Below are 27,243 nucleotides of genomic sequence, written 5' to 3' on the forward strand. Positions count from 1 at the left end.
CTCACAACCAGCAGAGCCGAGCTGTACGTATAAAGCTCACTTAAATCTCCCGGATTGCATCAGAACATCGGGCAGTGATGCCGGTCATTCACTGCGGTTTAGAGGGTGCAGTGTGAACTCGTTGTATGGCGCTGTTACATCTCAGCGTGCTTGTGCAGTTTGCTTTGCAGCAGGTTACGCAACGGACTCCTGTCTCCATGCTGCAATATGATGTGACTACGTCTACAAGAGTCTTCCAGTGTTCTGTAATATCTGTTGAATTTATAGCTGTCTGCAGAGTACATATGGTCAATAAATGAGCTTTGGTTGAAGCAGTTAGTTGACTGTAAAGCAAGGTTCATGAGTAGAAATACACCTGTTTTAGCAGACCAAATCATTTTTTATCAGCGAAAATAATTTTGTTTTTAAGAAATAGTACTGTAACAGAAACAATAAAATGTCACAAACCCTCAGAGAGGCCCTGTAGAGCCTGTCCTGTTTGTTCAAATAAAATTCTGGTGTGGGATTTGCATACTTCTTCGTCTACAGGAAGAAAAAAAAAAAATCCAACCTGAAACACATTAACACTCACACACAAAAACAGGTACAGCTGATAAACCCATTTTTGGCCCCGTGTTGTTTAGTGTTGTTTTCTGGTTCCCACAGAGAACTGACCGATCGTACAAAGTGTTCAGTTATTTTATGATCCACACAGTGCAACTAAAAAGAACTTTTATAGCAGAAAAACGTTCAACTTTTGTTAAACATTGGTGTCGGTGGTTTTGGTGTTAGTGCCTTACAGTTAAACAATAATAGCTTCTGTTTAGGCTTCAAGGCAAGTTCTACAATCATACAAGAATAAATCATGTAGGGACACAGAGATTTCCCTACTGACAGCAGCCTCGCTAGACTAGGATATAATGCAGGCACACGCCTCATCATATTTTTAGTGAAAGGGCAGGACATTTGCTTTTTATTGCTGAAACATCTCTTCCTTTTTGGCTTTATTTAACAATGTTCCTGCTGTTTTTTAGTTTAATTTGCATGGTTTCTAGGTATTGAAGTTACTGCATCTCTCTTTCTGCCAACTTTCAGTGTTACCTGGTGCAGCTTAAATCAAAATATATCATTTGATATTCAGTACAGGCTTAAATATGAGGCATATATCCAACTTTAAATCGTTTTATTGGACCTACACCATCTGTCCACTCATGATCACACTTGACGGAAGCAGCAACCATATACTTTATGTTAAGGAGAACATGCTGTGTGGATCATTAACATTCATTTTCTCATATTTTCCGTGTTTATAGACCCTAAGTGGCTGTCCACCAACCTGGGGATCCTGACCTGCATCGAGTGCTCCGGCATCCACCGAGAGATGGGGGTCCACATCTCCCGCATCCAGTCCATGGAGCTCGACAAGCTGGGAACCTCAGAACTCTTGGTGAGTCATTTTGCGCAGAGAAATGGTCTACCGAATGAATAAATAGCTTTTTTTTTTTTGAGTCAGCAACAGCAGTCTACGCCCTTCACTATTTTCATCTCTGGTGAAATATTAGAAATAATGAAAGAGTAGTAGAAACACAGGAGAGAGCAGGATTTGATCCCTGAAGCAGCAGGGAGGTAACCTGACGCGCCAGATGGTTTGTTACACAGAACCATCTGAGAAGTCGTCCTTGGAAAATGTTTGGAAAAGTGCAGACGCTTTCAAAATATACTCGGCAGGTGTTTGGATGAACCATCTGTCTATCATTGTCTTACCTTGCGAGGCAGCTGGATTCACAAGATCACACGAGAATCCTCACAGGACGCCGATTGGTCCGAGCCACTGGCGGTTCAGACACAAGAGTGTAACTTGAAGCCTGACAAGAGGGATTCTCACGTGATCTTGTGATGGCGAGATCTCTGAAAACATGTTGTACTTGTCAACATGACCCTGATCTTACAGTAACTTCTCCCTCTTTCTCCCTCAGCTGGCCAAGAATGTAGGGAACAGTAGTTTCAATGAGATCATGGAGGGAAACCTTCCCTCCCCTTCACCAAAGCCCACTCCCTCCAGTGACATGTAAGTACTCTGAGAAAAAAAAACGCCTAGTTTTCAAACAACTGACTGACTTCCTCTTTTCTTAAAACACTCTCCTCCATATTTTGCCCATAGGACTGTGAGGAAGGAGTTCATCAACGCTAAATATGTGGACCACAAGTACGCAAGGAAGACGTGCACGTCTGCGGCAGCTAAAATGATCGAGCTATTCGAGGCAGTCCAGTCCAGAGACCTGCTGGCCCTCATCCAGGTTTACGCAGAGGGGGTGGAACTTATGGAGCCCCTTCCAGAGGCGGGGCCGGTGAGTCTGATCTTTAAGGATAGTGTTTGGTTCACCCAAATCAACGATCGTTTACCTCACCATTACCTCTAGTGATATCTGGCCATGCAGATAGTTTTGGTTTTACAGTAATGTGTTGAGGTTTTGAGATATTTCTCTGAGATTGGTGGATGGAATTGCGTTTTTTTTGTGCACAAAGCACTGAAAACAGTTTTCATTGGAACGATTTTATATCAAAGAAGTATTCATAATGAAAACTTATGACAGAAAGATTTGTGAATTATCCAGTAAAGACCAGAATACTTAGAATTAACTAGATTGTATTAGAGCTGCAACAATTAGTTGATCGACAGGAAATGAATTGGTGTAATTGAATGATTATTTGTCATTATTCAAGCAAAAAGGCAGCAATGTTTTCAGCATATATATGAGAAGATTTAGAGCTTTTCTTTGTCATAAATGATAGCAAAGTGTTGGTCGGACAAAACAACACACATGAAGGCGTTACCTTTGACTCTGGCCAATCATAACAATATTTTTTAAACATTTTCTGACATTTTATAAACCAAACAATTAATCGAGAGAATAATTGGGACCACGTCAGAAGACAAAAGTGCATATAACTATCCTGAATGACCACGCTCAAAGCCGGGGTGAAAAGCTTTCCATCATAGTGATTAGAGAGAGAAAACTGTCGGACTCAAACCCGACGTCAGAAAAGGTTTCAGATGCTATTCAAACATCCTGCAACTAACCCCACTGACCCTCTAGACCATTGTTATTAAAAATACATATTTTAGTGGCGTTCAGAGGATTTCTTAAAATCTTTCTGCATGCCTAAATATCACAAGAGGCGAAAATAGGTTTTTCTTTTGTGATTTTGGTGAACTGGCCCTTTAAAGCCCCTTTCACAGTCCATCCCTGAAATGTTCAGGAACGTTTCCTGCATGGATGTCATGTGTGAACGCGAGCAGGGATCGATACTCCGCCGGTTTTCCACCTCAAGACCGAGTAACATCACAGAGAATTTATGTTCTGTAGAATCTCAGCTGCACTCTGGTTCCCTCCCATGTCCCGCTCTTACATCGCTGCAGTACATTGCATCATTGATCACATATGATCTCATACTAGCGTACAAAGCCTTTAAAACTGCGGCCCGGATCTCTACACATTTTGCTGTAGTTTCTCATCCTTCAAAGTTCATTCTCAGCAGGACGACCGACGCTGACACATTTCTGCCAGTTGGTAAATGATGTGGTGGTTAGAAATGGGTGTAACAGTTGGAAATTTTTTTTTTTTTTGAATCATGCGGATAAGATCACCAGCAGGTGGTGATATCCAGCAACCTCCACCACATAATCGGGCATCATTGCTGTCGAGTCCATATTTACTCAGATGATTCATGTCTCTGTTTTTTATTCTGCGGTTCAGCCTGCTTTTTATATGTTTCCTTCCCTTTTACACCACTGATTTTTGTATAAACGGATGTTAAATACACAAGCAATAGATGGTGAAGCTCTTGCACCATAAACAATGTGGGTGATCAGACTTCATGTGACATAAATGGGTCAAGGTTTCATAACACAGACATGGTACTTCTTTGATGAAAAATTAAATGTACAATGCAGCAGCGGAATAAAAGAGGATATTTTTTGGTGACAGTAGGAGCTGCTGCTGCTGCTGCTGCTGCTGCTGCTGCTGCTGTCTGCACTATGAAGTCTGACTCACTGATATCTGATCCGCTCCTGTCAGTACATCTGAATAGCTGCAGACAGCACAGTGACATCCCGCTCCACGCACCAACCCTGAGACACAGACGACACGACAGGAATGCGTGACTAAATACAGCCTCTGCTCAACCGTATAGATACCGAGATGCCACAAAAAAATACAGCACATATATTCCTCACATTCATATATTTCATCTTTTACCTCCATCTTTAATGTTCTGCGTAAAGAAATTAAGCTTAGATCCTGTTTTAACACGCCGATTCAGATGAAATTGCGGCAAATCTCTGCATAATTCCTGCAGAAATATTATTTTTAGGAGCCATTTTGTTTACTGCAGCTTGTTTAAATGCTGAAAGAGACACAGAGAGGGAGAGAATACAGAATGGATGCTGCCCAGATTGTCTCACCGTGTCTTTGCTGTGTTTGATGGCCCCCTGCAGGAAGCTGGAGAGACAGCACTGCACTACTCTGTACGGACTGCTGACCAGACCTCACTGCACTTGGTGGACTTTCTTGTGCAGAACAGGTACATTTTCTTTAAGAGTTATTTGTATTAGAACGTTAGAAAAGTGTTGTGTGAGAGTTTGGATTGTTTTTGTGAGTTAAACAGCTTTCAAAATGTCTTTAAACACACCAGTGGTTTACAGCAAAATGATCTAGTAAACAACTCTTTTGTGTAAAACACACAGTCGAATCGAATTTTGATCTAGCTGTCTGCTGCGAGTCTCTCTGTTCTGTGCTTCAGTCTGTATTAAAGCGGTGGAAGTGCAGAGGAAAGCTTAGCGCTGCACAGCTCAGCTCAGATTCCCACAAGGCAAACAGAAATGGGTCAAGCACTTGTTCTCTGCCTTAATTTATTCCTCTCTTTTCAATTGTTTACCCACCACTGCTCCAGCAGCCTCCACAGGAGAAGTGGAACCCTCTCCATTAATTAATAGCTGTGCTCATACAGCGTTGTGCTCGGCCTTCGTTATCATAGAATATTTTTCTTGCCCTTTCTGGGAACCACTAAAGATCTTTTTTTTTTTTACTGTACTTACTGTTAATATTGTAGTGTGAAATTGGTTTTGCACAGCTAATTCAAGGTTAGCTTGTTTTTTCTAAGCACTAACCTTAAAGGACGTATTCACAGTTTTTCAAGTGTGTCTTTAACACAACAGTCAGTCGTCCGTATGAACAGTGAAAGAGGTTTTCCTCACTGTAAATCACTCCTCCTGCTACATACTGGCTATTAAAATCAAATGTGCTTTCAATGCAAGTGGAAACAGAGTCGAAAAATCATGAATCTATCCTTTAATTCATCGTCTTAGATCCTAATTTTGCTGTTCTTATGAGAGTACTTAAGAGTTTTTAAAGGGAAAACACAGATCTATGTTTTAAAAAATGCTTTTCTCTCATGTTAAATCACAAGAGCCTGGGTTTTTGTTTTTTTTATTCCTTTTTTTTTGCTGTATATTGTATTATTCACTTGGGGGTTTTTTTGTATGTTACTGTGTTTTGTGTACAACAAGCTGCTCCAAACAAATTGCCCCCAGTGGAATTAATGAAATTGTTTGCACTGTATAGTAATGATACATTAACCTGAATCTGCAGGACTGTGGAAAACACCTCCAGCTTGTGACCCTTTGCCCTGACTGTGTGTGTGTGTGTGTGTGTGTGTGTGTGTGTGTGTGTGTGTGTGTGTGTGTGTGTGTGTGTGTGTGTTTAACTAGCGGAAACCTGGATAAGCAGACGGAGTGGGGGAATACTGCCCTGCATTACTGCTGCATGTACGAGAAGCCCGAGTGCCTCAAGTTACTCCTGAGGGGCAAGCCGGCCACTGACATCCGTGAGTCACATGTCGAGGTTCATCCTCTCGTTAATGTCGCCCACGTATCAGACTCTTTTTAACTGTTGAATATCCCCTTGCTCCCCCACAGCCAATCAGAACGGAGAGACGGCGCTGGATGTTGCCAGGCGACTGAGGAACACTCAGTGCGAGGAGGCAGTAAGTATTTCTCACTGACAGAAACAGGAGCACCCAGCTGGAGCTTTTGGACATCACAGGAGATGATTTTAATGGTCTATAAACATTTCTAAGTTGAAAAAAAAACACAATTTATTGCTTTAAAGATTGCGTTTGATCAGACGTTCATTGACCAGTTTATGGGCAGATTAGTCAAAACACTAGATGGCAGTCGAAGGTCTGTCTCCAGCCTCAGGCAACAGGGACAGCAGAGTGGAAATAATTGTTGATGTAGGTTTATTATTAACGCTAATATGAGCGTGCAGACAAAAACAGCCATCTCCAATGCAATTTGAGAGTCGTAATGAATAAAAATGACTCTACATTTACCAAGATATGAGGTTCTTTTCTCAGTTATATTAGTAAATAAATGTTTTTAACCATATATGAGTGAAACAGAATGACTGTTTTGTAGATTTTTGTATGATAATCCTAATTTTTATGACTGATCCTGACTTCTAGTGTTACTGTAACATATTGTATTTCTTCTCTCCCCCCCCTCCCCTTACTCTTTATTGTATGTCTTGTTTATAGGGTTTTGTATTTTATTTGCAATCAATTTTGTTGCTGTTTTCCATGAATTAATGATGGTTTTGGGTTGAAAGAGCACTACAGCTTGTTTTTTTTATGTGTATAACTGAGTCATATGTGTGTGTGTGTGTATGTTTGCGTGTGTCAGCTTGTGCAGGCTGCAGAGGGGAAATTCAACCCTCACATCCATGTGGAGTATGAGTGGAGCCTCAGACTGGAGGAGATGGACGAGAGCGATGACGATCTTGACGATAAGGTTCGAGCTTGAGCTTGTTTGAGCTTGATGTTCAATCAGGTCTCCATTAAACCCAACACCGTGGTGCTGAACCTAAAGATGAAAACGATTTTCGAGTCAGTCTGATGTTCAAGTATGATCAAGCGGTGTTTCTCCTGCTGGGGATTCTGTATAATTTTAGGCGTCCTTTTATCTCTTTGTCATGTGTTCTCCTTTATTTTTGTGGTTAAGTGACCAAATTCATTTGACATGTTAAGATGTTTCATGTTAACATGGAATTGAAATACAATTTGAAGCATCAGTAAGTCACGCTTTGATGTCATTTCCACAGAATCAAAGAACAGGGGCTTCGCTCTAGATTCACAAATCTGTACTGACTGAACTTCATATGCATGAAAGCAAAAATACAGCATGTAGTAGAGGCACACACACCGATTTATTCCACTTACAGTTGCTTCAGTACACCATAGTGCAATGCAGCCTGGAAAACTGTCCATAAAGAGGTAAATGAGGCAGGTTGAAAGACTCCCCAGTTAGCATTAATTGAGTGATTTGCAGGTCAAAAGTCATCTAGACAGGAATAGTAAGTTAAAAAAGTTTGAAAAGCGAAGGTTTCAGCTACATTTCAATGACTATATTTCAATGTGAAGCAGGACTTTATTACATGTTTAACATGGTGTTAAAACAATGATTATATACAACCAAGATGTCCTCAAAACTTTACTTTTCAGCCACATTTAGGCAGTTTTAACCCAGACGTCTAGAAGTATTTTTGTCTGCAATTCACCAAATCTGTGTTTATTGTTTTTTTTATACCACGCAAGTGTAATAGCATCTTAGGGTGGATTTTCAACATTGTCAAGGTTGAACTTCAACTGACTTGATAACAGATTTTCAACAATTTCAAGGAATCTTTTGGGAAACATTTTTGGGGAATATTCATAATCAATTTCTTGCAGAGAGTTGGATGAGAAGATTGATACCACTCATGTCTGTCTGTTAAAAATATGAAGGTTCAGCCAGCAGCTAGAAAGCTTAGCTTAACATAAAGACTGGAATCATAGATACAGCCTGTATATATTCCACACATATATGGTTAAACAGCTAGCCGGGCTCTGTCCAATGGTAACAAAATCTGCCTACCAGCATCTCTAAAGCTCATGGATTAACATGTTATATCTCTTTTTGTTTAATCCGTACAAAACCGAAAACCAGCTGAGACTCCATAAGAGTGTTATTGACCTTCTCATCTAACTCACGGCAAGAAAGCAAATAAGTGCACTTCTGAAAATGTTACAGTATTCATTTAAAGCATCTGCATGTAGGGTTATAATGTCTGCTCTGCAAGGATCGAGGTCTGCTCCGTCTCATCCTGTCGTATATGTCCCTCTGCAGCCCAGTCCCATCAAGAAGGACCGCTCCCCGAGGCCTCAGAGCTTCTGCCACTCCTCCAGCCTCTCCCCTCACGACAAGCTCTCCCTGCCGGGCTTCATCAGCCAAAGGGACAAGCAGCAGCGTCTGTCCTACAGCGCCTTCACCAACCAGATGTACAGCGCGTCCACAGACCTCTCCTCCTCCCCCGTGGCCGACGGACCGCCGCTGCCACCCAGGAACCAGGGCAAAGGTCAGACCTGCCCGCTCCGAATGCTTTTGAGCTTGCATCCATTTTCGGACAACATCCACAGTTTTATCAATCTATCTTATAACCATGATAGTCAGTAAATTCAGTAGATGTTCTCCTTATATTTGTTATGCAAATGCTAGCCGTAATGCAAATGGTCTAAAGGTTGTGTGTATGCTGTGCACGATTACTGTAGAGGGTTGATAGCCTGTGAAACTGCACTTTATTATGTCTGTTAATGTTTGATTACATCCAGGACAGGGCTCGGTGCTTCATAATCACTATTCTGGGAAGTTTCCTCTCTGCACTGTCAGTCAGTCTACACAGACGCACATTAACACACCCCGCAGTGGAATCCAATTTGTCAACACACAGATCAGAGGGCGGGAAGCAGGTGTCATTAAGATTGCTTACACAGTAAACCTTCAGGAAAACATGGCTGCAGGAGAGGGCACGGTGGCAGTGCTTAGTCAGGCGTGTGAAAAGGGAAGTCGAACACACGTTTAATCATTAGCCTCGACACAATGTACACACGCAGTATACTATGAGCTTGCTGTCTCTGCAGTGTTGGTATTAAAAATAACACTCCTCCCTCTGAGGAGGGATTTAAAACACTGACAGTTGCAGCTTCAGTAAGCGACTGAAAACATTGCAAAAGCTTACACTGCCAAACACCCATCTTAACAAGTCATTTAATCCATTTATGAGCATTAAAATCTTATTTTTCTTAACACAAGAGGTGTGAAATTTCACCTGTTTCCAATGCTAATCAACATGTTTCATTTAGACCTTTCACAAGAACCTTTTTAGGAACTTTTGACCAAAGGAACGTGATCCAAGTTCCTGTTCCGGGTGTATTAGGTTCCAGTAGCCGAGGAAAAGAGCCTGGTGACATAAATGATGCAAACACTGATCACAATGGAAACATTTCACACGATAAGAGTGCATGACGATGTAGTAACAACCACAAAAACAAAGAAACTTAGAAACCTTTAGTCTCGCCATGATTTGACGCTGAAAAATTCCCTCTTTGCTCAGGATAACAGTTTGACACCTTCACTTAGTTTTGACGCCGTGTTTCCCACCATCACAATGCTGCTTAGTAAACAATGATCTGCTGGAAACTTGAGGCACAGCCATGTTTGTAACAGGAGAACACTGGCTGCAAGTTGAGTTACTTGAACGAGCCTCTGATGAGTTGATCCGATCCACCAGAGTGTCATCTGAACACTTCAATGGAAGAGATGCAACTCAAGGAAATCTGACCTTTTGAACAAAGGAGTTAAGTTGGTCAACGCCATAAATTTTCTTAAATTTGATTGCTGACCTAGAAATACTGCAAAATCTGAAATATTTCTTCTTCTTTTTACATGTCATAACTTAGAAACGTAATGATTATTTCCAGGTTTACGTGAAAATATTAGAGATTTTCAATGTGGTCTCAGATTTTTGGACCTCATTGTATATTTATCGATATTGACGTAACCAATCATTTTTAAAACATTGCCCTGCTCTACCCAGGAACTGTCAGGGCAGTTTGCTGTACTGAGTATTACTGCCTAGTGAATCACAAGCCTCAAGGCTTTAACTGCTTGTGTACAGCATTTGTATTCGACTTCCCAATTAATGGTTTTAGTTCCTGGGTGTAGCTGCTTCATATAACGATTAGGTTGAAAAGAGGCTCCTAACGCGTAGACTTAAATGGTCTCAAGCAAGAGTTTTTACTTTACTTTAACAAAACATTGGAAACAAGTGGAGTTTTAAGTGTGTCTTATGCAAAAATAAGATTAAAACTCTGAATGAGAGGCTAAATGACAGACATACATGTAAACTAACATGCTAACTCTTCAGATGCTCCAGACTAGCAGCGCAGCGCTCCCTCTCTCTCTCTCCCTCTCTCTCTCTTTCTCTCTCTCTCTCAGCGGGCGCTGAAGAGCTCACCCCCGAGGCCAGCTGTGCGACGTTTCTTCCTCTCTTTTTTGCTTTGCTTGCCACCGATAAAGATTTTCATCTTGTTCTTTTATAATGTGTGGGAGCAGCTCTTCTTAAGACTGACATACTGTAGATTCTCTCCCACACTCCTCCTCATCTCGCTCTCTTTTCTTTCTCTTTTTTGTTTCTTCTCTTATTCTTTCAGCTCCACACTTGGCATTCCTTGGCTCTCATTCGCACTACGCCACACTGGCTGGCACTCGACCATACATCAGTGAATATCCTGTTTTTATGTTCTCCCCCTTACTCGGCTGTGTGCCCCATATACAGTTATCCCTCAGTTGTTTCTTCCTTTACGGCTCAAGATTCGCAGGGTGGTGGTGGTGTGTGTGTTTTTTTTTTTAAGTAGACAATGGGACCATGTAGGCAGGCTGAGTCTCCAGTTAATTATTTCTTGCCTACATGAATTTTTATCTTTGTGGAATCACATCCACCACCCTTGAGCTGTAAACTCTTACCACAGCTGATTCCTCTCTGGCTGAGCTCTCTATTAGCTGCTTTCGTCCTATTTTACTCTATATTAGTGCCCGATAGACACAGGCAAGCATATACATAAACAAACTGACCAGAAGAAACGTGCCCACAACCCAAATCATAGTGTCCCTTTTCATTATTTTGCATTCCCGTCCAGACATTTCCTGTTTTATATTTGTTGGGACAATATGTTGTTTGTTTTGTTCTAACGTGTATCGTCATTTTGTCCTCTGACAGCAGAAACACAACCTTTTCCATATTCTTCTCCTCTCCTCTCCTTTACCTTCTCTGGGTTTTTTTGGGGGGGGGGAGGTTAACAGACTTGATTATTTTTTGGGGGGCCTCATCACCTCATGTGTTTTATGTATCGCTCCTCCAGCTCCTCCCCCATCTGGCCCTCCCTCTACACTCACAACAGGAGGCAGCTCCACCCTGTCCAAGAAGAGGCCTCCGCCCCCCCCTCCTGGACACAAACGCACCCTGTCTGACCCACCCAGCCCGCTCTCTCACAGTCCACACAGTAAAGGGGGCTTGACTGGGGGTGAGAAGCAAGCACACGTTACAATAGGGCTGCAGCCTGAAGCATGAATATCAGGATTCTCCAGAGATTAGAGGCATATTTTAACAGTATTTTAAAAGATTTTGACAAAATAATCTTAACTCAAAGTCCTCTTACTAGCTTTTTCTGGAGCTTTTAACCATTTATCAACTGTTTTACAACCTGTTATCATGTGACTTTAGTTCCGTATTGACATCACGTGATCACAACTGAACCGACTCCCTTCACTAAGACTGTGAGATGCGGTTCAAAGGTTCAACAAACAAAAAAAAAACGCTTGTAAGTGGACCTTGGGTTAAGATTATTTCATCAAATGTTCCCAAAGTTAAGAATTAACTTTCATGCACAAATGTTTAGAAATTTCTTTGGGGTTCGGGGTTTTTTTTTAAATTTTACAGAGAACTTTGGGTGCCTATTTTATGTCTCTTTGTGCAGTTTTAAGGTATGTCAAATGGTGATACGAACCTATGAGCTTTCCATGGATATGTGTAGAAAAATAGAAATAAATAGAGTATATTGTCAGATATACTGTCACATAAAGTATATTGTCACATAAATAAAACAAAAGCAACAAATCGTCACCACTGAAAAGCTGGAACTAGTGAATGTTTGGTAATTTTGCTTGAAAAATTGATACTTAAATGATTTATCAATTATCAAAATACTTCAGTCAACTAGTAATCAATTAATATCTCAGTATGTATAGAAGCAAAGAGCAGGAGCTTTCAAATGTTGAAAAATACACAATTAAACTTCTCCAAAGATACATGACTCTTAAACAAACTGCACTTGATAAATGATGTATTTATAAAGCTATTTTCACTATTAACAAAGATTAAACTTTAAGTCTACAGGCTATTTATTTACATGTTTCTAAAATTCACAACCATGGAGGCTAAATGCCAACGACTATAGCAGAAAGTAAACTGACATTATCAAGGTTTAAACCCTCGTCTTGAACGGTATTTAGAAGTTGGAAACTGGTCATTTTGACACGAGAGGAAGCATTTCACTACTTTTTTAGAGACTATTGATCATCCACAAGTTAAGCCAAGCAAAGTGAACTAATCAGCATATCTTGAAACTGCATAAAGAGATGTCAATGACTTTTTCTTAGTCAGGGTTTTGATTAATCTAAACTAAAAAAAAGTTATCTTGTTACCACCACTCAGAGACAGAGGGAACGAAATCAAACGCACCTCAGTCATTTTACTTCCAATCTTGTGTCTTTTAGGTGAATCACAGGGATATTTTTCCTGTTACTCCACTTGTTATCATTCGTCCTCTGTGGTGTTTGTGCAGTCTGTGTCACACATATAACGTCCAACCACTAATTAAACAATGACACTTTCTATTGCACAACAACCTCAGTTTTCCAGACAACACAGGCTCATGGAAAGCTCAGCCAGATGACGCCTCCCTCATTGTTTTTTTTTTCAAAACCATCACAGCATGTTAATTTAATTCCACATTTATATCAAATTAATCTCTTTGGTGGGCGCTCCTGTTATGGTGTTGAATAATCTATTTGTCGTCATTAATGTTGAAACTTTAGGAAGCGACTCCACCCCTCCTCCCGTCAGCAAGATGTCTCCGGTATCTAACAAGTTTGAAGGCATTCCTCAGCAGCAAAGGTATCACAGATAGAAAACCTCTGATCTGTCTGAAATGTATTGTATCACCTGCGATAATGAAACGTACAAGCATCTTATTTGATTGGGTTTTACCTTGATTAATTTGAAAATCTTTTCCCAGCACTACTTCAAGCAACACAAAGTCTACACTTGGTCCAAGGGTTCTTCCCAAACTACCTCAGAAAGGTAAAGTTTGTGCCGGTTTTTCATTTTAACGTGAACTCTTGAATTGAAGAAGTTGTTGTCTTGAACTTGTCTCGTTATCTCTCCAGTGGCATTGCGGAAGATCGACACCATACACCACCCCTCTATGGATAAGCCCAGCCTTCCTCCAGAGGTCTTCCAGAAGTCCCCGCCGGGAACCGAAACCCCTCAGAAGGCTCCTCTGGTGGACAGGCCTCAGCTGGGAGACCTGCCCCCCAAGCCGCAGCCGTCTGATCTCCCCCCTAAACCCGGAGAACTTCCTCCGAAGCCGCAGCTCTCTGACCTCCCTCCTAAACCTCAGCTGGGGGACCTCCCGCCCAAACCCCAGCTCAAAGACCTCCCTCCGAAGCCTCACCTCGCCGACATCCCCCCCAAACCCGGGACAGCCGAGTCCGTTCCCAGACCGCCTCCTGGAGAGACGGCGCCGAAGCCTCAGACGCAACCTCCGCCTCCACCTCAACCACAGCCTCAGCCTCAGCCTCAACCTCAAGACTCGCCGTCACCTAATCAGCAAGCGAATATAGTGGCCCCCTCTCAACAAGCCGCTGAGGACACCAACGGGACCCCGGCGGGAACTGCAGAGACCCCTGTGCCCCTCCCGAGGAAGATCAACACGGTACGCATGTGCTCGCCGTTTCTCTCAAACATTTCATCACATATTTTAACTTTTAAGCTGAGGTGAAATCTCTACTGGACCTGTTTTTCAGAGCTTCTTTGTGTGATTTTTTGTTTTTTAGGACATTTTTTTAGAAACATTGTGTGAACGATACAAATAAAACAGGGACCCGCTTATAAAACCATTGCTCCTCAGCGCTACTAGTGGTCAAAAACCTTTTTTGAAAAACCGTTTTTTTTTTTTTACATATTAGTGGTTTTAACTTTTATTGATGCAGAGGTGGTACAGGTCAGCGTTTTTCCCCACTGCTGGTTATAATTTATATGACTTCAGCAGCATATTCACTTGTTTTTCAATCACATTCATCACATTTTCCTCACCGAGAACATACCAGAAACAATTAATCAGAGACTGCAAATCAACAAAGTGTCCAAAGGGCATAAAATATTTCCACTTATACATGACCATAAAATGTGAGAATGGTCAACTGCCTTTTCATTTTTCCTTTCATGGGTATTTCCTCAAATTTCAAAGGGATTTTTTTTCCCCCTGAACCTGGTGCTCACATATAGATCTGCTGCTTTTCACTTTGCTTTTATAAATTTGATGCTTTACACAGTGGGATTACAACATTTAATGAAAGTCGACTCAAAATAAATCAAGTGTGTGTGTCAACAATGATAACGGTTTTATCTGTACGTGCAGGGGAAGAGCAAAGCCCGCCGGGTGAAGACGATCTACGACTGCCAGGCTGACAATGATGACGAACTAACATTTGTTGAAGGAGAGGTGATAATAGTTACAGGAGAGGAGGACCAGGAGTGGTGGGTAAGTCCAGCTTTACGGTTTACTGAACTCTGAATCGTCTCAAATGTACAAAAAGGCAAAAAACGCTTTATGCTCTTTTTCTTACATGCTTTCTTTACAATTTTTACTTCCAGATCGGGCACATTGAAGGAGATCCGGAAAGAAAAGGGGTGTTCCCCATGTCTTTTGTGCACATCCTGAGTGACTGACAGCCAGAAAGACTTGCACTACGCCTCTCCCTAAACTGGGAGCTCCTGTAAATAGCTATCAAAACACCTCTTGTCACATGACAAGTGTCCTAAAAGAAAAAAAAAACAAAAAAAAAAACAAAGAAACAACCCAAGAAGGCTCATCTAGCCATGGATGCCTCATCCATGCTGTACAAAGAATGTGTGTATTCTTCCTCTACCAGTATTATCTTAACCCTATAGCACGGCTGTGACGAAGCCACTCTCAAAACCCTAGCACTTACCTAAAGTCTATGTTTATGCTGTTACTGTGTATATATGTATGTAAATATATATATTTGTGTGTGAGTGTATATACATGTTTTATTGTACAAAACATGTACCATTGCTCTCTACCTGTCAGATTAAAACATCAGGGCAGTAGAGGATGAATTTTATCTGTATTAATTTTACTGGCCCTCAAGTAATTATCAGCTTATATTTCTGGAAAAAGGACAAATAAGAAAAAGGAATGTGAAATAGGTCATGTCACTATTTGTGTCTTGCATCCCTGTTTACCACCATAATTGACTGAAGAGGCAGGAGTCTCCCACTAATCTTCCCGAGATGAAAAGAATTTCATTAAATGTACTCCTTGTTCTTGCTTGCTTTTGTGTGTACACGTATTATGGTTGTTTTACAGTATAGAAACCTGCTGCTACTGTGTGGTGGAATAGCAAAGCCTGTGGTTCACTGTTGGTCACTAATTTACTCCTTGTTACACTGTTCACTGTATGTATGCTCTGTGTGTGAACTCGACGCCATCTCCACAGTCCTTTGACCTTTTTCTGTGCATGGTGTAACAATGACTGGAATTGAGTGGAGTGCTGCGTTCAAGACGCTCACCTCAGGGGTTTGAAGAGCCACTATAAAAGCAGGACTACACAAAAGGTATCCTGTTGTTAAAGCCACTATTAATGACAAGTACGGGGAAACTTAACGAGGACATCTTAGCAATAACTTGATTTTTCTGACAGGCTGGAAGTTTCACAACAACCTGTGTTCACAGATTCAGTGTCTTGTAAAACCTCATGAGCTTGAATTTTTTTTTTTTTTTTTTAGTTTGAGTCATGTAATATCATTCCATGTTACTGGATTCAGTACATTTTTTCCAGGTTTGCCTGTGAACCAGAGATGTCTTTTAGATGAAGGGTGGACTTGTAAAAGGCTGGAGAGCCAAATGTATTTTCACCCAGTCCTCACTGACTTGCAGTTCTTCCCATGTTAAGGAACAAACCCATCAACCCATTGTATCATTAAAAGTGCTGTACTTAAAAACTCTGAGCCTGCTTTTTTACTTAAGTCATTCTGGTTTGTGCCTCCCCTTGGAATTTCAAAAACTCTGGAATAAGGAGGGGAAAGAGCATTTCTAAGCAGCTTATTCAAGTGTAGCGTTTGACTCATGTTGAAGGAACACGTTTATTCTCTGGCAGAGAGTTTAGCCATTTTAGAGAAGATTTATACCAGCAGTGGTGGCAGAAATATTCAAATCCTTTAAGTAAAAGTAGAAATATGGGCATCTAAAAATATTCTATTACAAGTAAAAGTCTTGAATTCAAAATGTTATATAAAAGTACAGAAATATAATCAGCAATTTCTACTTAAAGTATCAAAAAGTACTCATTATGCAGATTACTCATCTTTTAGAGTGTTTTAGTACATTTGATGTTTTTTTTTAAAAAAAAATCACTAATACACATAGCATTTTAATGCTGCAGTTTTTAGATACTTTGGGTAGATTACTGCATCATATTATATAAGTGTATTATGTTTATTACTTTATAGCACTAATGCAGCACAAAGTGGATAACTTAACAATTTAAACCGAATGTTTTATGTAAAATCTTAATCCAAACAATAACTAGTAGTCAGTTATTAGTGGCAAATGTGGAGTAGAAAGTACAATATTTCCCTCTAAAATGTATTAGAGTAGAAGTACAAAGTAGAATAAAATGGAAACATTCAAGTACAGTTTTCATTTCAAACATTTTACTGCTGCACAAAAGGCGTCTATGTCACTAGGAAGTCCATTCAAATATATGTTAACTGGAGACTTGGGTGGTTTCCATATTTGGATCATGAGTGGCTTCCAACTAATTATGTCAGAAAGCTTTTAACCATATCATTCTCAAATTTAAGTAAGTGAACTTTCCCTTTTGCAGATGAAAACAGCATCTATTGTCAAACATCAAAGTGAACCAACAATAAGCTCAACACATTTGAATTGAGCGAGGGGGGGGAATAAAACATTTGACAAAGTTCCTCTCCAAATCTTTTATTTTGGTAGCTGAACAATTCTCATTTCAACCAAAATATACCATCCAATTCTACAGCTTCTTTTGGATTTAAGATTAACACAGGAACTAATACTTCTAAGACAACATAAATACTTTGTGTCACAACACAAAAATCACATCTTAATAAATAAAACTGTTCACGTAAAGCGTTCATACCAGAATACTGGTAAACAGAAACTAACTTATTTACACACTTGGGCTTTGTGTGGAACTTTTGACCCTTGGTCCTTCTCCACAGACTTGATGACGCCCACAGCGACTGTCTGCTTCAGGTCTCTTACTGCAAAACGACCTGTTGCAGCAACAAGAAAGTTTATTTTAAAAGACACTGAAGCACATTATGGAGATTAGAACATTTAAACAAGTGATACTGTACCTAAGGGAGGGTATGTGAAGAAGCTCTCCACACACATGGGCTTGATGGGAACCAGTTTGACCGTGGCACCGTCTCCAGACATCAGTATCTGTGGGTTGTCCTCCAGTTTCTTGCCTGTGCGGCGGTCAAGCTTCTCCCTCAGCTCAGCAAAGCGGCAGGTCACGTGGGCGGTGTGGCAGTCTAGGACGGGAGTGTATCCGGTTTTGATCTTTCCTGGATGGTTCAAGACAATCACCTAAAGACGGGGAAAGAAATAAATCTGCACAGTCTTTCACTCAAAGATGTTTCTTCTTGTTCCTACAGTTGAATAATTGAGCTTCACTGTGCAGAAGTTTTACACCAGAAGGCTGTTTTCAAAATTAAAAGTATTTTATATACACATCTTAACATGTCTGCAGGTGATCTTCAAAATTTAACTGTACTGAACCAACCTGAGCTTCAAAACTGGTGACATCTGAGGGGGGATCCTGCTGGGCGTTGCCGGCTACGTCCCCGCGCCGCAGGTTCTTGACGGCCACGTTTTTAATATTGAAGCCGACGTTGTGTCCCGGTAAAGCCGTCTGCAGCCCCTGGTGGTGCATCTCGATGGACTTAACCTCAGCAGTGAGCTTGGCGGGGGAGAACATCAGGGTCATACCAGGTTTGAGGACACCGGTTTCAATCTTTCCCACAGGCACAGTCCCAACTCCTGACAGTTGGAACAAAAAGCACTTTTTATATAGTTAAAACCAGTTTAACCATTCCTCTACTGTACACCTGGACCTCATTTGATTGAGCAATTGGTTAATTTAGTCTAAAGGCTTTGAAACAAGATAAATGACAAGGCAGTGATTAAAAATTTTGTGCACCATCTGACCTCCAATTTTGTAGACATCCTGCAGAGGTAATCGTAGGGGCTTATTAATGGTGCGCACTGGTGGGTGAATGGAATCCAGGACTTCCAGTAGAGTTCTCCCACTTGCATTTCCTTCCCTTCGTCTGGCCTTCCAGCCTTGGAACCAGGGCATCTGCAGAGAGACATTACTTTTGCTCAAGCTTTTCCATGCCAATATTTAAAGATTTTAAGACCTGAAAAAAAAAAAAAAAAAAAAAACACCTCATTACCTTCTGAGTTGCAGTGATCATGTTCTCCCCAGTCCAGCCAGAAACTGGAACAAAAGGGACACTGGTGGGGTCGTAGCCAATCTTCTTAAGGAAGCCGCTCACACCTCGAACAACTTCATCAAAGCGTTTCTGGCTGTAAGGCGGTTCGGTCACATCCATCTTGTTCACACAGACGATGATTTGCTTCACACCCAGAGTGTAAGCCAGTAAGGCGTGCTCTCTGGTCTGACCGCTTCTTGATACACCGGCCTCAAACTCTCCTTTAGCTGCAGAGACCACCAGGAGGGCAACATCAGCCTGAAATTACACGATAACAGTGAAAAGAATGTGCATGCAGAAAGAGGTCTGCATTAAAGTAGGTGGTTGACTTTAATGTGTTGCTTGCCTGTGACGTCCCTGTTATCATGTTTTTTATGAAGTCACGGTGGCCTGGAGCATCAATTATAGTCATGGTGTATTTCTGTGTGTTAAATTTCAGCAGTGAAATGTCAATGGTGATTCCTCGCTCCCGCTCAGCTTTAAGCTTGTCCAACACCCAGGCAAACTTGAAGGAACTCTTCCCCATCTGTCAAGACAACAAAAAAAAGGATCTTAGAACAGGTTTTAACATTTTAATTAATGTGTTTTACAGTAAGTTTTTCTCTCTTCTTCACCTGTGCTGCAGCTTTTTCAAACTTCTCCAGTCTTCTCTGATCAATGCCACCACATTTGTAGACGAGGTGGCCGGTGGTGGTTGACTTGCCACTGTCAACATGGCCGATAACCACCACGTTAACATGAGTCTTCTCTTTTCCCATGGTTACAGGTTGGGGTTTGCCAACCAAGCAAGTTTACTGTAGGCTCCTGGGATGAAACGTCACATTCACTCTCCCAAAATCCTTTATCAAATGGATTCCAGCAGCCACTGCGGAGCGGCTTTATAAGGTACAACTGGCCACGCACTGGACACATAATTGAAGACAGGTGTGCTGCTTCATTAAGCTTCAGTGGTGGCTGTTGCTTGATTGGTGTAACCTGAGCTGAAAGTACTGAAAGTTTGACACAAATCAGTCCTGAAACCACGGCAATAAAATGTTGAAAAAGCTGAAAGATTCTTCAGAAATGATCTCAAATTACAACCAGGTGAGTCATTTGGAGATGGCAAGTCTTTGAAGAGTCTTAATAAATAGCCTCTCGCTATATATATCAAAGAAACTCTGATTCACAAATCAATCACAAAGAATATAAAGGAAAGCACCTGAAAGTCAATGAACACATTGAATATTAAAAAACTTGTAGATATATAATAAGCGTAATAAAGTACTTTTCACTGTGGCATGTCCATGAATTAGTCTAAAGCCTTGTCTGACATCAAAATTATAAAACTGTTACTATATTTACTATATCTGACAACAGTATAAAGCTGTTTCACATTCATCTGCTGCTGGGGAGCATTTCCCTGAACTTACCTTTAATCAGAGTTTAAGATGTGCACATACAAATGTGATATTGTGACACCACAACTAGTTTGGTAGCCAATCATGATCCAAAATGCAACTTACACAAGTGTGATGTGGAAACGTGAAACCTCCAGCACAGTGAGAATTTATTTTTCAGTGAAGAAGGCATAGTTTATATTTGCATAGACTCTGGATATTTCAATGAGGGAAAAGTAGATATGCATTCAAAGATGTAAGTAGTTTATTAAAGTTCTGGGTGGAAAGCCATTTGACACAATTTAGGCCTATTTCAAGATAGACTACGGTGTAGTTGAATGTCTTAAAACATGTCTGGAGAGGATGTTTTAAGGATAGGTTCACAATATTTCAAATCTGTCTTAAAACAACAGCCAGGTGTCCATATGAACACTGAAAGAGGTTTTCCCTCGCTGTAATCATTCCTCCTGTTCATACTGGCTATTAAAAGATCCCCTTCAAATGTGCTTTCAGTGTAAGTGATGGGTGCCAAAATCCACAGTGTGCCCACACAGTCATTTAGTGCAAAAATGCATTTAAAAGTTGATCTGAGGCTCATATGAGGCTTCAGCAGTCTGAGTTAGTCATATCAAGTGGATATCTGCCACATTTACAGTCTTTTTAGCATCAAATTTCCTCTTTGTGTTTCCTCGGACAGTGTTCCCCTGTTGAGCTGTGGTGGAAGTTTAGTAACAAAAAGAGGGACTTTGGCACTAAAAAGACTGTAATGTTGAAAGATATCTACTTGATTTGACTCATTTGGACGACTGAAGCTTTATATTATCTTCAGATATACTTTTAAATACATTTTTGCACAGAAGAAGACCAGTATGAAGTATAGATGTGCTGATATCAAATTCTCCTGCTATGATTATTGTAGGTAAAAATATCACGATAAATGGTATTATCACGATAATCACATTTCCTGAAATCCTACAATTAGTGCTAAAATATAGTTAAACTACTTCACAGCATGACTTTATTCACTTGACAGTGGTCTGTATATTGTGGCTTTGTTGGACTCTGCATGAGAAATAATATAAAACACAGTTTAAACTCTGTAAAGAAAAGTAGATTGTTCAAAGTTGAAGACAACTGACTGAAAATGTCTTTAAATGCAGCTCAGTGTCTCCCAGATTCTACACACACATTCATATATTCACGAATTTTTCCTGATGAAATTGATTGATTGATTTGTGGAGTGCAAGAAGTGTTATCTGCTGAGTGTTACGAGTTTTTAAATGGCAGAGAGATTTGTTAACACACACACAGATTGTAATAACAGTTCTACTGGGCTCTTCAGGTCTTCAGAGGGAGCTTTTAGTGACTGTGGTTCTGCTCTCTGGACCCAAACTACCAGATGACCTGAAATTAGTCACTACTGTGTCCACGTTTAAAAGAAAATTCAAAACCTTTCTGTTTTCTCAGGTTCATGACTAGTCAATTTCTTGCCTGAGTGTGTGTGGCTGGACAAATGTTTTTTTTTCCTCTTCTTTTTTGTGTAAATGTATTTGTGTGTGTGTGTGTGTGTGTGTGTGTGTGTGTGTGTGTGTGTGTGTGTGTGTGTGTGGTGATTCAACTTTCCTAAGCCCTCCAAGCAACAATTAAGTCAAGGCTGGGAAGAGGGGAAAAACTAAAGTCCAGATACCTCACTGTGTGGGGGTGCTGTGTTTTTCTGTTTCCGATTACCGTAAAGTCATCCACTCATCATGTGAGAAGTTCTTTACCTTAACAAAAACTTGAAAGAAAGAAGTCATTTGAATATAGACAAAGCCAAGTGGGGGATATGACTAAAGACAGAAAGAGGTTAATGTTTAGGAAATCAGAAATTAAAGCCAGAAATCTTACCAGAACAGGGTTTGAAAATTGTTGGGTATGTTAGGACTAGTTAATTGGGGACTGCTTGTTCAATTGGGGATAAAAAAAACATGTTCCTAACTGTGAAAAAGCTCATTTTTAGATCAGTGGGGTCAAGTTAGGGTTAGGTTAAGTCTCCAGGAAATGAGACCATGAGCTGATCTGTGTGTGTGTGTGTGTGTGTGTGTGTGTGTGTGTGTGTGTGTGTGTGTGAACTGCCATTGTGTATGAAAGGTGCTATACAAATAAAATTCACTTGACATAAAGCCCACTTGTGGCTGAACAAAATCAAACTGCTAATGAAGGCAGGAGAGCTGCTCTGTGTTCACTGTGTATATTTTTTAGTTCTGTAAGTACACAATATCATTTCAGTTAGTTTTTTTTTTCTAAAGTCTAGTTTTTATTTTTATTTCAGTTAACTAAAATGTTTTTTCACGTCTATTTTTAGTTCATTTTTTAGTAAACTATAATAACCTTGCTTCAAACACGGTCTACTTTAACGACTTTCAACGCTCAAAGGTCCTAATTAAAGCTGCGGTGGGACATTTTAGCGACTCGGTTATTACTCGGCTAATCTCCACGGTGAAAACAAACCAGCGGGTCTCGCCCGGGCGGGGCTATCTCCAGCGAAGTAGTGGGGTAGGTGTGAAGCGTATCACTCCGCCCACCCTCCGCGCTCCAAGGCGACACAAACCAAGCTCTCCTTCTAGTATGACGCTGACGCTCGGCAGCTAACCCGGAAACAGCAGAAGCAGCAAATCGCTTTTCCTCCTCTCCTTTTGAGCCTCTGCCGCTGGCTTCTAGCGTGGTTTCCAGACGTCGACTGTTTCTCTGCGAGCATTAAGGTAAAAACAGAAAAAAACCCCTCTCTACTTTTACTCCTCTTTTTCTTTTCCTCCTGTCTTTTCACTTGTTCGCCTTCATTGTCCACCAGTTGCCATTCATTCTCGCTTGTTTTTGAGTGTTAAAATGTTTGTTCTTCGGAGATTAAAAAAAAAGAGAAAAGAATGATGAATCATAAACCCATGTATCGTCAAGTTGGTTAACTGTTAAACTGAAGCGATGGAAAAAACATCAGTGTTGCTGCGTTACATCCTTGATACACCGTTAACTTCCTCTTTTTCACACCAACGGTCGGTTTTGTCAAGGCTACACCGCTACTTTTTCCATCTTTTTTTAACAAGGGGCTTTGAATGCTACATGCTTGACCGATATTTTACTAATGCCAGGTGATCAGCTGTGTTTGGCTTTACACAGCCTGGTAATCTATAGTTTTAAACTAACCGTGTGGCTTGGATTAGACACAGGCTGCCGTACAGTACAACGGTGCATTAAAGGAAATGCACACACTGACAGCTGGGAGATGGTTTAGAGCTGCTTTGTCTTCACCCCCCCTTCTTCTTATAAGTGATGGGTTTTAGTCTGATCAGTGTATAATAAAATGCTTGAGAAGAGCTTTCTAAACTGTGGTCCTGCAGAAGAAGAAGTATTTAGATAATTAACTTAATTAAAGTGGCAACAAAGGTGTAAAAATACAGTGTAAATCACATCTTACATGTGTAAAGCACAGAGTTACTATCTGCAATGATTAGTCAATTAATTGATTAGTTATTTTGATAGTTGATTTATCGTTTGAGTCATTTTTTTTCTGTTTTTTTTACTCCTCTATGATAGTAAAATGAATATCTTTGGGTTGACATATTATAGGCCAATTAATAGATTAATTGAGGAAATAATCAACAGATTAATTGAAAATGAAAAGTAATCGTTTGTTTCAGCCTTATTTTACTGGATTATTATCACTGATACACTAAGCCGAGAGCTGCATTTGGATGTTGCAGGATGTGGTTGAGCTATTTTTAGTGTTTATGTACCGCTGGATAGTTTAATTTACTGTCTGCGTTGTATTTTATGTGCTCGTTATAGGTTTTTATAATCTTAATCTGCAATGTAACCAGTAATTACAGCTCACACAGAATGTAGTTGAGGAAAAAGTGCAATATTTCCCTCTAAAATGAAGTATAAAGTAGCATAAAATGGAAAAACTCAATCACATGTACCTCAAAATTGTACTTAAGTGGGTAAATGTACTTAGATAGTTTCCACCAATGTGTCCTGCAATCTCCTTAAAGTCCTTGTATCGCTTCCAGAGAGTCTAGCAGTACCCCTGTCACTTTTACTTCATCTGAATATAGCTCACTGAGAAGTTGTCTTTGATTTGCATCAGTCTGCATGACTGAACCATAGCCCAGAGTTATATCTTATTTCCTCTCTGCCAGAGCCTCTGCATAGGTCCTGAAAGTGGAAGTGAAATGTCCAGAAATTCGGATTTGATGGTATGTCAGGCAAGTGCGGCTCAATTGTGGCTGTGACGCAACGTCTATGTTAAATTTGACTATTTAAGGTGTCACGGTCTCTGCCTGTGCAAATTAGGCCGATTCTGCTCCCCCCCCTCCCCTCCCGAGGCTGGTTAGAAATATCATGAAGAGCAGCGAGACTCTTGAAATAATCCCCCATGAAAGATGAATGTTCAGGTGTAACTCAGCTGTCACTCCGCAGAAGAAGTCATTTCGTTGCCTCTCGGGCGGGGATTGCAGACACATCCATCAGTCCTGAGACCTTTGCTCCTTGTGTCACCAAAAATAAACACGCTCTTAAAGGGTACGTATGTAGGGGGACGAAGAGGGCAGTGGTGCCATCCTTCCTATTAATGGTACCTGGATGTACTGAAAGCCAGTGTAGAAATGGTCTTGATCCTTCTTGGTGAACTGAAGACTGCTGGGTGAGATATTTGAGTTGTCTGCTACTATAGTTTTTGAAAGAAGGAAGCGTCACTTTCCTCCTTTTGTTTAGATCTTTCTTAATAGATGGAAACTTGTGTTCTCATGGTTCCATTCAGTGTAGATGCAAAAAAACAAAAATAGGGGAAGCTGGAAAACACATGACAAATACTTGACTTGAGCCACAGTTGTAGGACTGTGAGACATGGTACAACTTGTTGTGCCTTGTCTCTCTCCGCAGCGCTGTGAACAGATGGGATAATAGATGGAATGACTTATGCGGGACTCACTTAGCCTGGAAATAACTCTTCCTTATTTTGATTAGGGTTGCACAGAAGTAAAAGTTGCAGTAACTTATGATTGCAAAAGCAGAGGGAGAGACTGCTTTCGACAAGAAGGTTAATTCTGGTGTTGAGCATTTTCATTACATGGGTTCAGGAAGTGACATGCAAGAGCTGTTTTCTCTCATTGTTGCTTTTTGAAATGAAATGCATGAAATGAGAAAACAGCTCATTTGGCTCAATGTTTTCCCTCATTAATCCTCGTCTTCTGCAGTTACAGGCAGGTGAAATTAGATATGACTTGAACACGGACCAGATACGGTGCAGCGACATTGTCTTACAAAACAAATGTCGCCCTCTGGATTGGGAAATAATTATTTTTTCCATCTTATTATAATCTTGTTGTAACCTTGTTAAAGAGTCATACAGATTTTGACTCGCAGTCTTTTCATGTAGTTTATCTTAAAGAGATTGGCTTATGGACACATTGTTGTCAACAAAACATCACCAGATAGACATCAGTGTTTACATTATGGATGCTTTAGGAGGAAATATGGACAAAGATGCATCAAATATGATCAAAACAATCTGTCACTCTGCTAACATAATACACACAAGATACAGCAAAATCATAAACACTTCAGTCACCCACTGAGACTCTTCCAGAGACTTTGAATGGAAGCTGTTAACCCCAGACAAGTCCCATGTGAGGATATTGTACACATACTTTGTCTAGTAAATGTATTTTCGAGTTTGGACAACAGTAGATAGTGTAGCCGAGGTGATATCACGGGTGAGTAGAGTGAGTGTCATGATAGTTCATTTAATTATTAATCATTTTCCAGGAGGCTTCCCAAAGACCTTTAGGGCAGGGCTGCTCAGATGTCGTCAGATCTGCAAACATTAGAAGCAGGATATTGTTTATTTTTCTGAAAACTGTGCTTGCGTTCATTAGAAAAAAACACAGTAGGGAGAGTAACCCCTATATTACATCTTATTGAGACAGTTTCCTGCGAATAAACTGACTTCACTGGAATGTCCTGAAGACGCCAAAGGGTCCGAACCCTATTTTGCAGCTTGCTGCTGTGAGCACACCCGGCGTCACCCAGCCGCCGGCTGCAGGTTGGGTTACTCTAGTTATTCTCGGTATGAGGTTCACTGCAGCCTGATAGTCAGACTATTTATTGTATTTCCGGGCGTGAGTGCATCCTCACACATACACACACACACACTCACACTCAATACGTCTCGTCCGGTTGAGTCATTGTTGTGATGTGTTCATTTAATATATTTCATTGTGTGGTTTTTACCGTTGTATTGTGACATTTTAGGCAGTTATCATGGTTTTTATTTACTACGTAGTGGTTGTTTGCCACAAACACCTCAGCTGAAAATAATTTTCCTAGCACCTTTTTTTATTCTGTGGTAATCAAAGTTGTATTTAATTCTTATACTGTGGGGCATTTTTGATCCATAGCGGGTGGACACAATAACATGAACAGGTTGTGTAATGTAATGCAGCTTCAAAACACAACCTTCAGATCGACACACAGTTAAAATACGCTTTCAGCTTTATATGATTGCATCGTATTGTTGTGTGTTCACGTTATTGTGTCCCCACACACCGAAGGGAACATGCTGGGTCAGGTGCTGCTGTCTTAGGTTTATGCAGAACAGAGCGTATTGATCCCTCTCTGTGGCATAATGCTGTTTGTGCAGTTATTTGGATTAACTTCGTCTAAATGATTCGGCCTCTTCAGCGCTCTGCTCTAACACCATTATCATGATATGGCTTAATCCAAGAGACTTCAACATCATTCATCTACTATATGCTTGTTGTTTTAAGAAAATATATAGTTTAATGTGACTTACTCGCCATTTAGACAAGTGATATGCTTTATTTAGATGAGCTTTAATGTGCTATGTAGCTGGAAAATGAGTTTTTCGTGGACTTTTTTCTGTGCTGAGACTTTTCTCATTTGCTACTTGAGTACAGCAAATCCTCATCTCTCTTCCATCTCTATTGCATGTCTGCTCTTGTCCCTAAACATATCATAGCAGAAATGATGACATACCTTGAGTCACTCAGTAGGAAAGGCTGAATGTGCCCGCCTGCTCCTGCACACTGCTGAATTATCAGACTGCAGATATC

The 27,243-nt window shown here is 40.6% G+C and overlaps 3 protein-coding genes across 4 annotated transcripts in view; 2 read left to right on the forward strand and 1 right to left on the reverse strand.

Annotated features, from left to right (window-relative positions):
• Positions 1 to 16,015, forward strand: part of asap1b (ArfGAP with SH3 domain, ankyrin repeat and PH domain 1b) — a 64,018-nt gene extending 48,003 nt beyond the window's left edge. The window contains exons 15-28 of one of the 2 annotated variants that reach the window (XM_042399147.1): positions 1,293 to 1,426; positions 1,956 to 2,047; positions 2,141 to 2,327; positions 4,478 to 4,563; positions 5,750 to 5,865; positions 5,957 to 6,024; positions 6,722 to 6,829; positions 8,204 to 8,432; positions 11,275 to 11,436; positions 13,010 to 13,088; positions 13,210 to 13,274; positions 13,361 to 13,908; positions 14,614 to 14,736; positions 14,850 to 16,015. In XM_042399147.1, the coding sequence (XP_042255081.1) occupies positions 1,293 to 1,426; positions 1,956 to 2,047; positions 2,141 to 2,327; positions 4,478 to 4,563; positions 5,750 to 5,865; positions 5,957 to 6,024; positions 6,722 to 6,829; positions 8,204 to 8,432; positions 11,275 to 11,436; positions 13,010 to 13,088; positions 13,210 to 13,274; positions 13,361 to 13,908; positions 14,614 to 14,736; positions 14,850 to 14,924 (2,072 nt within the window). In that variant the 3' untranslated portion in view covers positions 14,925 to 16,015. The remainder of the gene's footprint in view (positions 1 to 1,292; positions 1,427 to 1,955; positions 2,048 to 2,140; positions 2,328 to 4,477; positions 4,564 to 5,749; positions 5,866 to 5,956; positions 6,025 to 6,721; positions 6,830 to 8,203; positions 8,433 to 11,274; positions 11,437 to 13,009; positions 13,089 to 13,209; positions 13,275 to 13,360; positions 13,909 to 14,613; positions 14,737 to 14,849) is intronic. The other variant, XM_042399148.1, reaches the window with a different exon arrangement.
• Positions 16,016 to 17,201: 1,186 nt separating this feature from the next.
• On the reverse strand, positions 17,202 to 19,617 carry si:dkey-37o8.1 (Elongation factor 1-alpha-like). Its single transcript, XM_042399614.1, has 7 exons — positions 19,373 to 19,617; positions 19,105 to 19,284; positions 18,720 to 19,016; positions 18,472 to 18,622; positions 18,047 to 18,303; positions 17,616 to 17,850; positions 17,202 to 17,531 (listed from the first exon to the last, which is right to left on the reverse strand). Exons 1-7 carry the CDS (start codon positions 19,514 to 19,516, stop codon positions 17,422 to 17,424), a joined length of 1,374 nt encoding a protein of 457 aa, XP_042255548.1. The 5' UTR covers positions 19,517 to 19,617; the 3' UTR covers positions 17,202 to 17,421.
• Positions 19,618 to 22,732: 3,115 nt separating this feature from the next.
• fam49bb (family with sequence similarity 49 member Bb) overlaps positions 22,733 to 27,243 on the forward strand; it is a 38,159-nt gene continuing 33,648 nt past the window's right edge. Inside the window, exon 1 of the mRNA XM_042400035.1 lies at positions 22,733 to 22,875. The gene's annotated coding sequence lies outside the window, so the exon portion shown is untranslated. The remainder of the gene's footprint in view (positions 22,876 to 27,243) is intronic.

The sequence above is a fragment of the Thunnus maccoyii genome, chromosome 21, assembly GCF_910596095.1.
Source record: "Thunnus maccoyii chromosome 21, fThuMac1.1, whole genome shotgun sequence".
Classification (NCBI taxonomy): domain Eukaryota; kingdom Metazoa; phylum Chordata; class Actinopteri; order Scombriformes; family Scombridae; genus Thunnus; species Thunnus maccoyii.

What these genes read in the sequence shown, in the direction of transcription:
- si:dkey-37o8.1 (XM_042399614.1), bottom strand. Translation starts at nt 19,516, where the DNA reads ATGGGAAAAGAGAAGACTCATGTTAACGTGGTGGTTATCGGCCATGTT. An exon ending in TTGAAAAAGCTGCAGCACAG is followed by an intron (nt 19,285 to 19,372) that starts GTGAAGAAGAGA and finishes TTGTCTTGACAG; the next exon opens with ATGGGGAAGAGTTCCTTCAA. An exon ending in TGATCACTGCAACTCAGAAG is followed by an intron (nt 18,623 to 18,719) that starts GTAATGAGGTGT and finishes GTCTCTCTGCAG; the next exon opens with ATGCCCTGGTTCCAAGGCTG.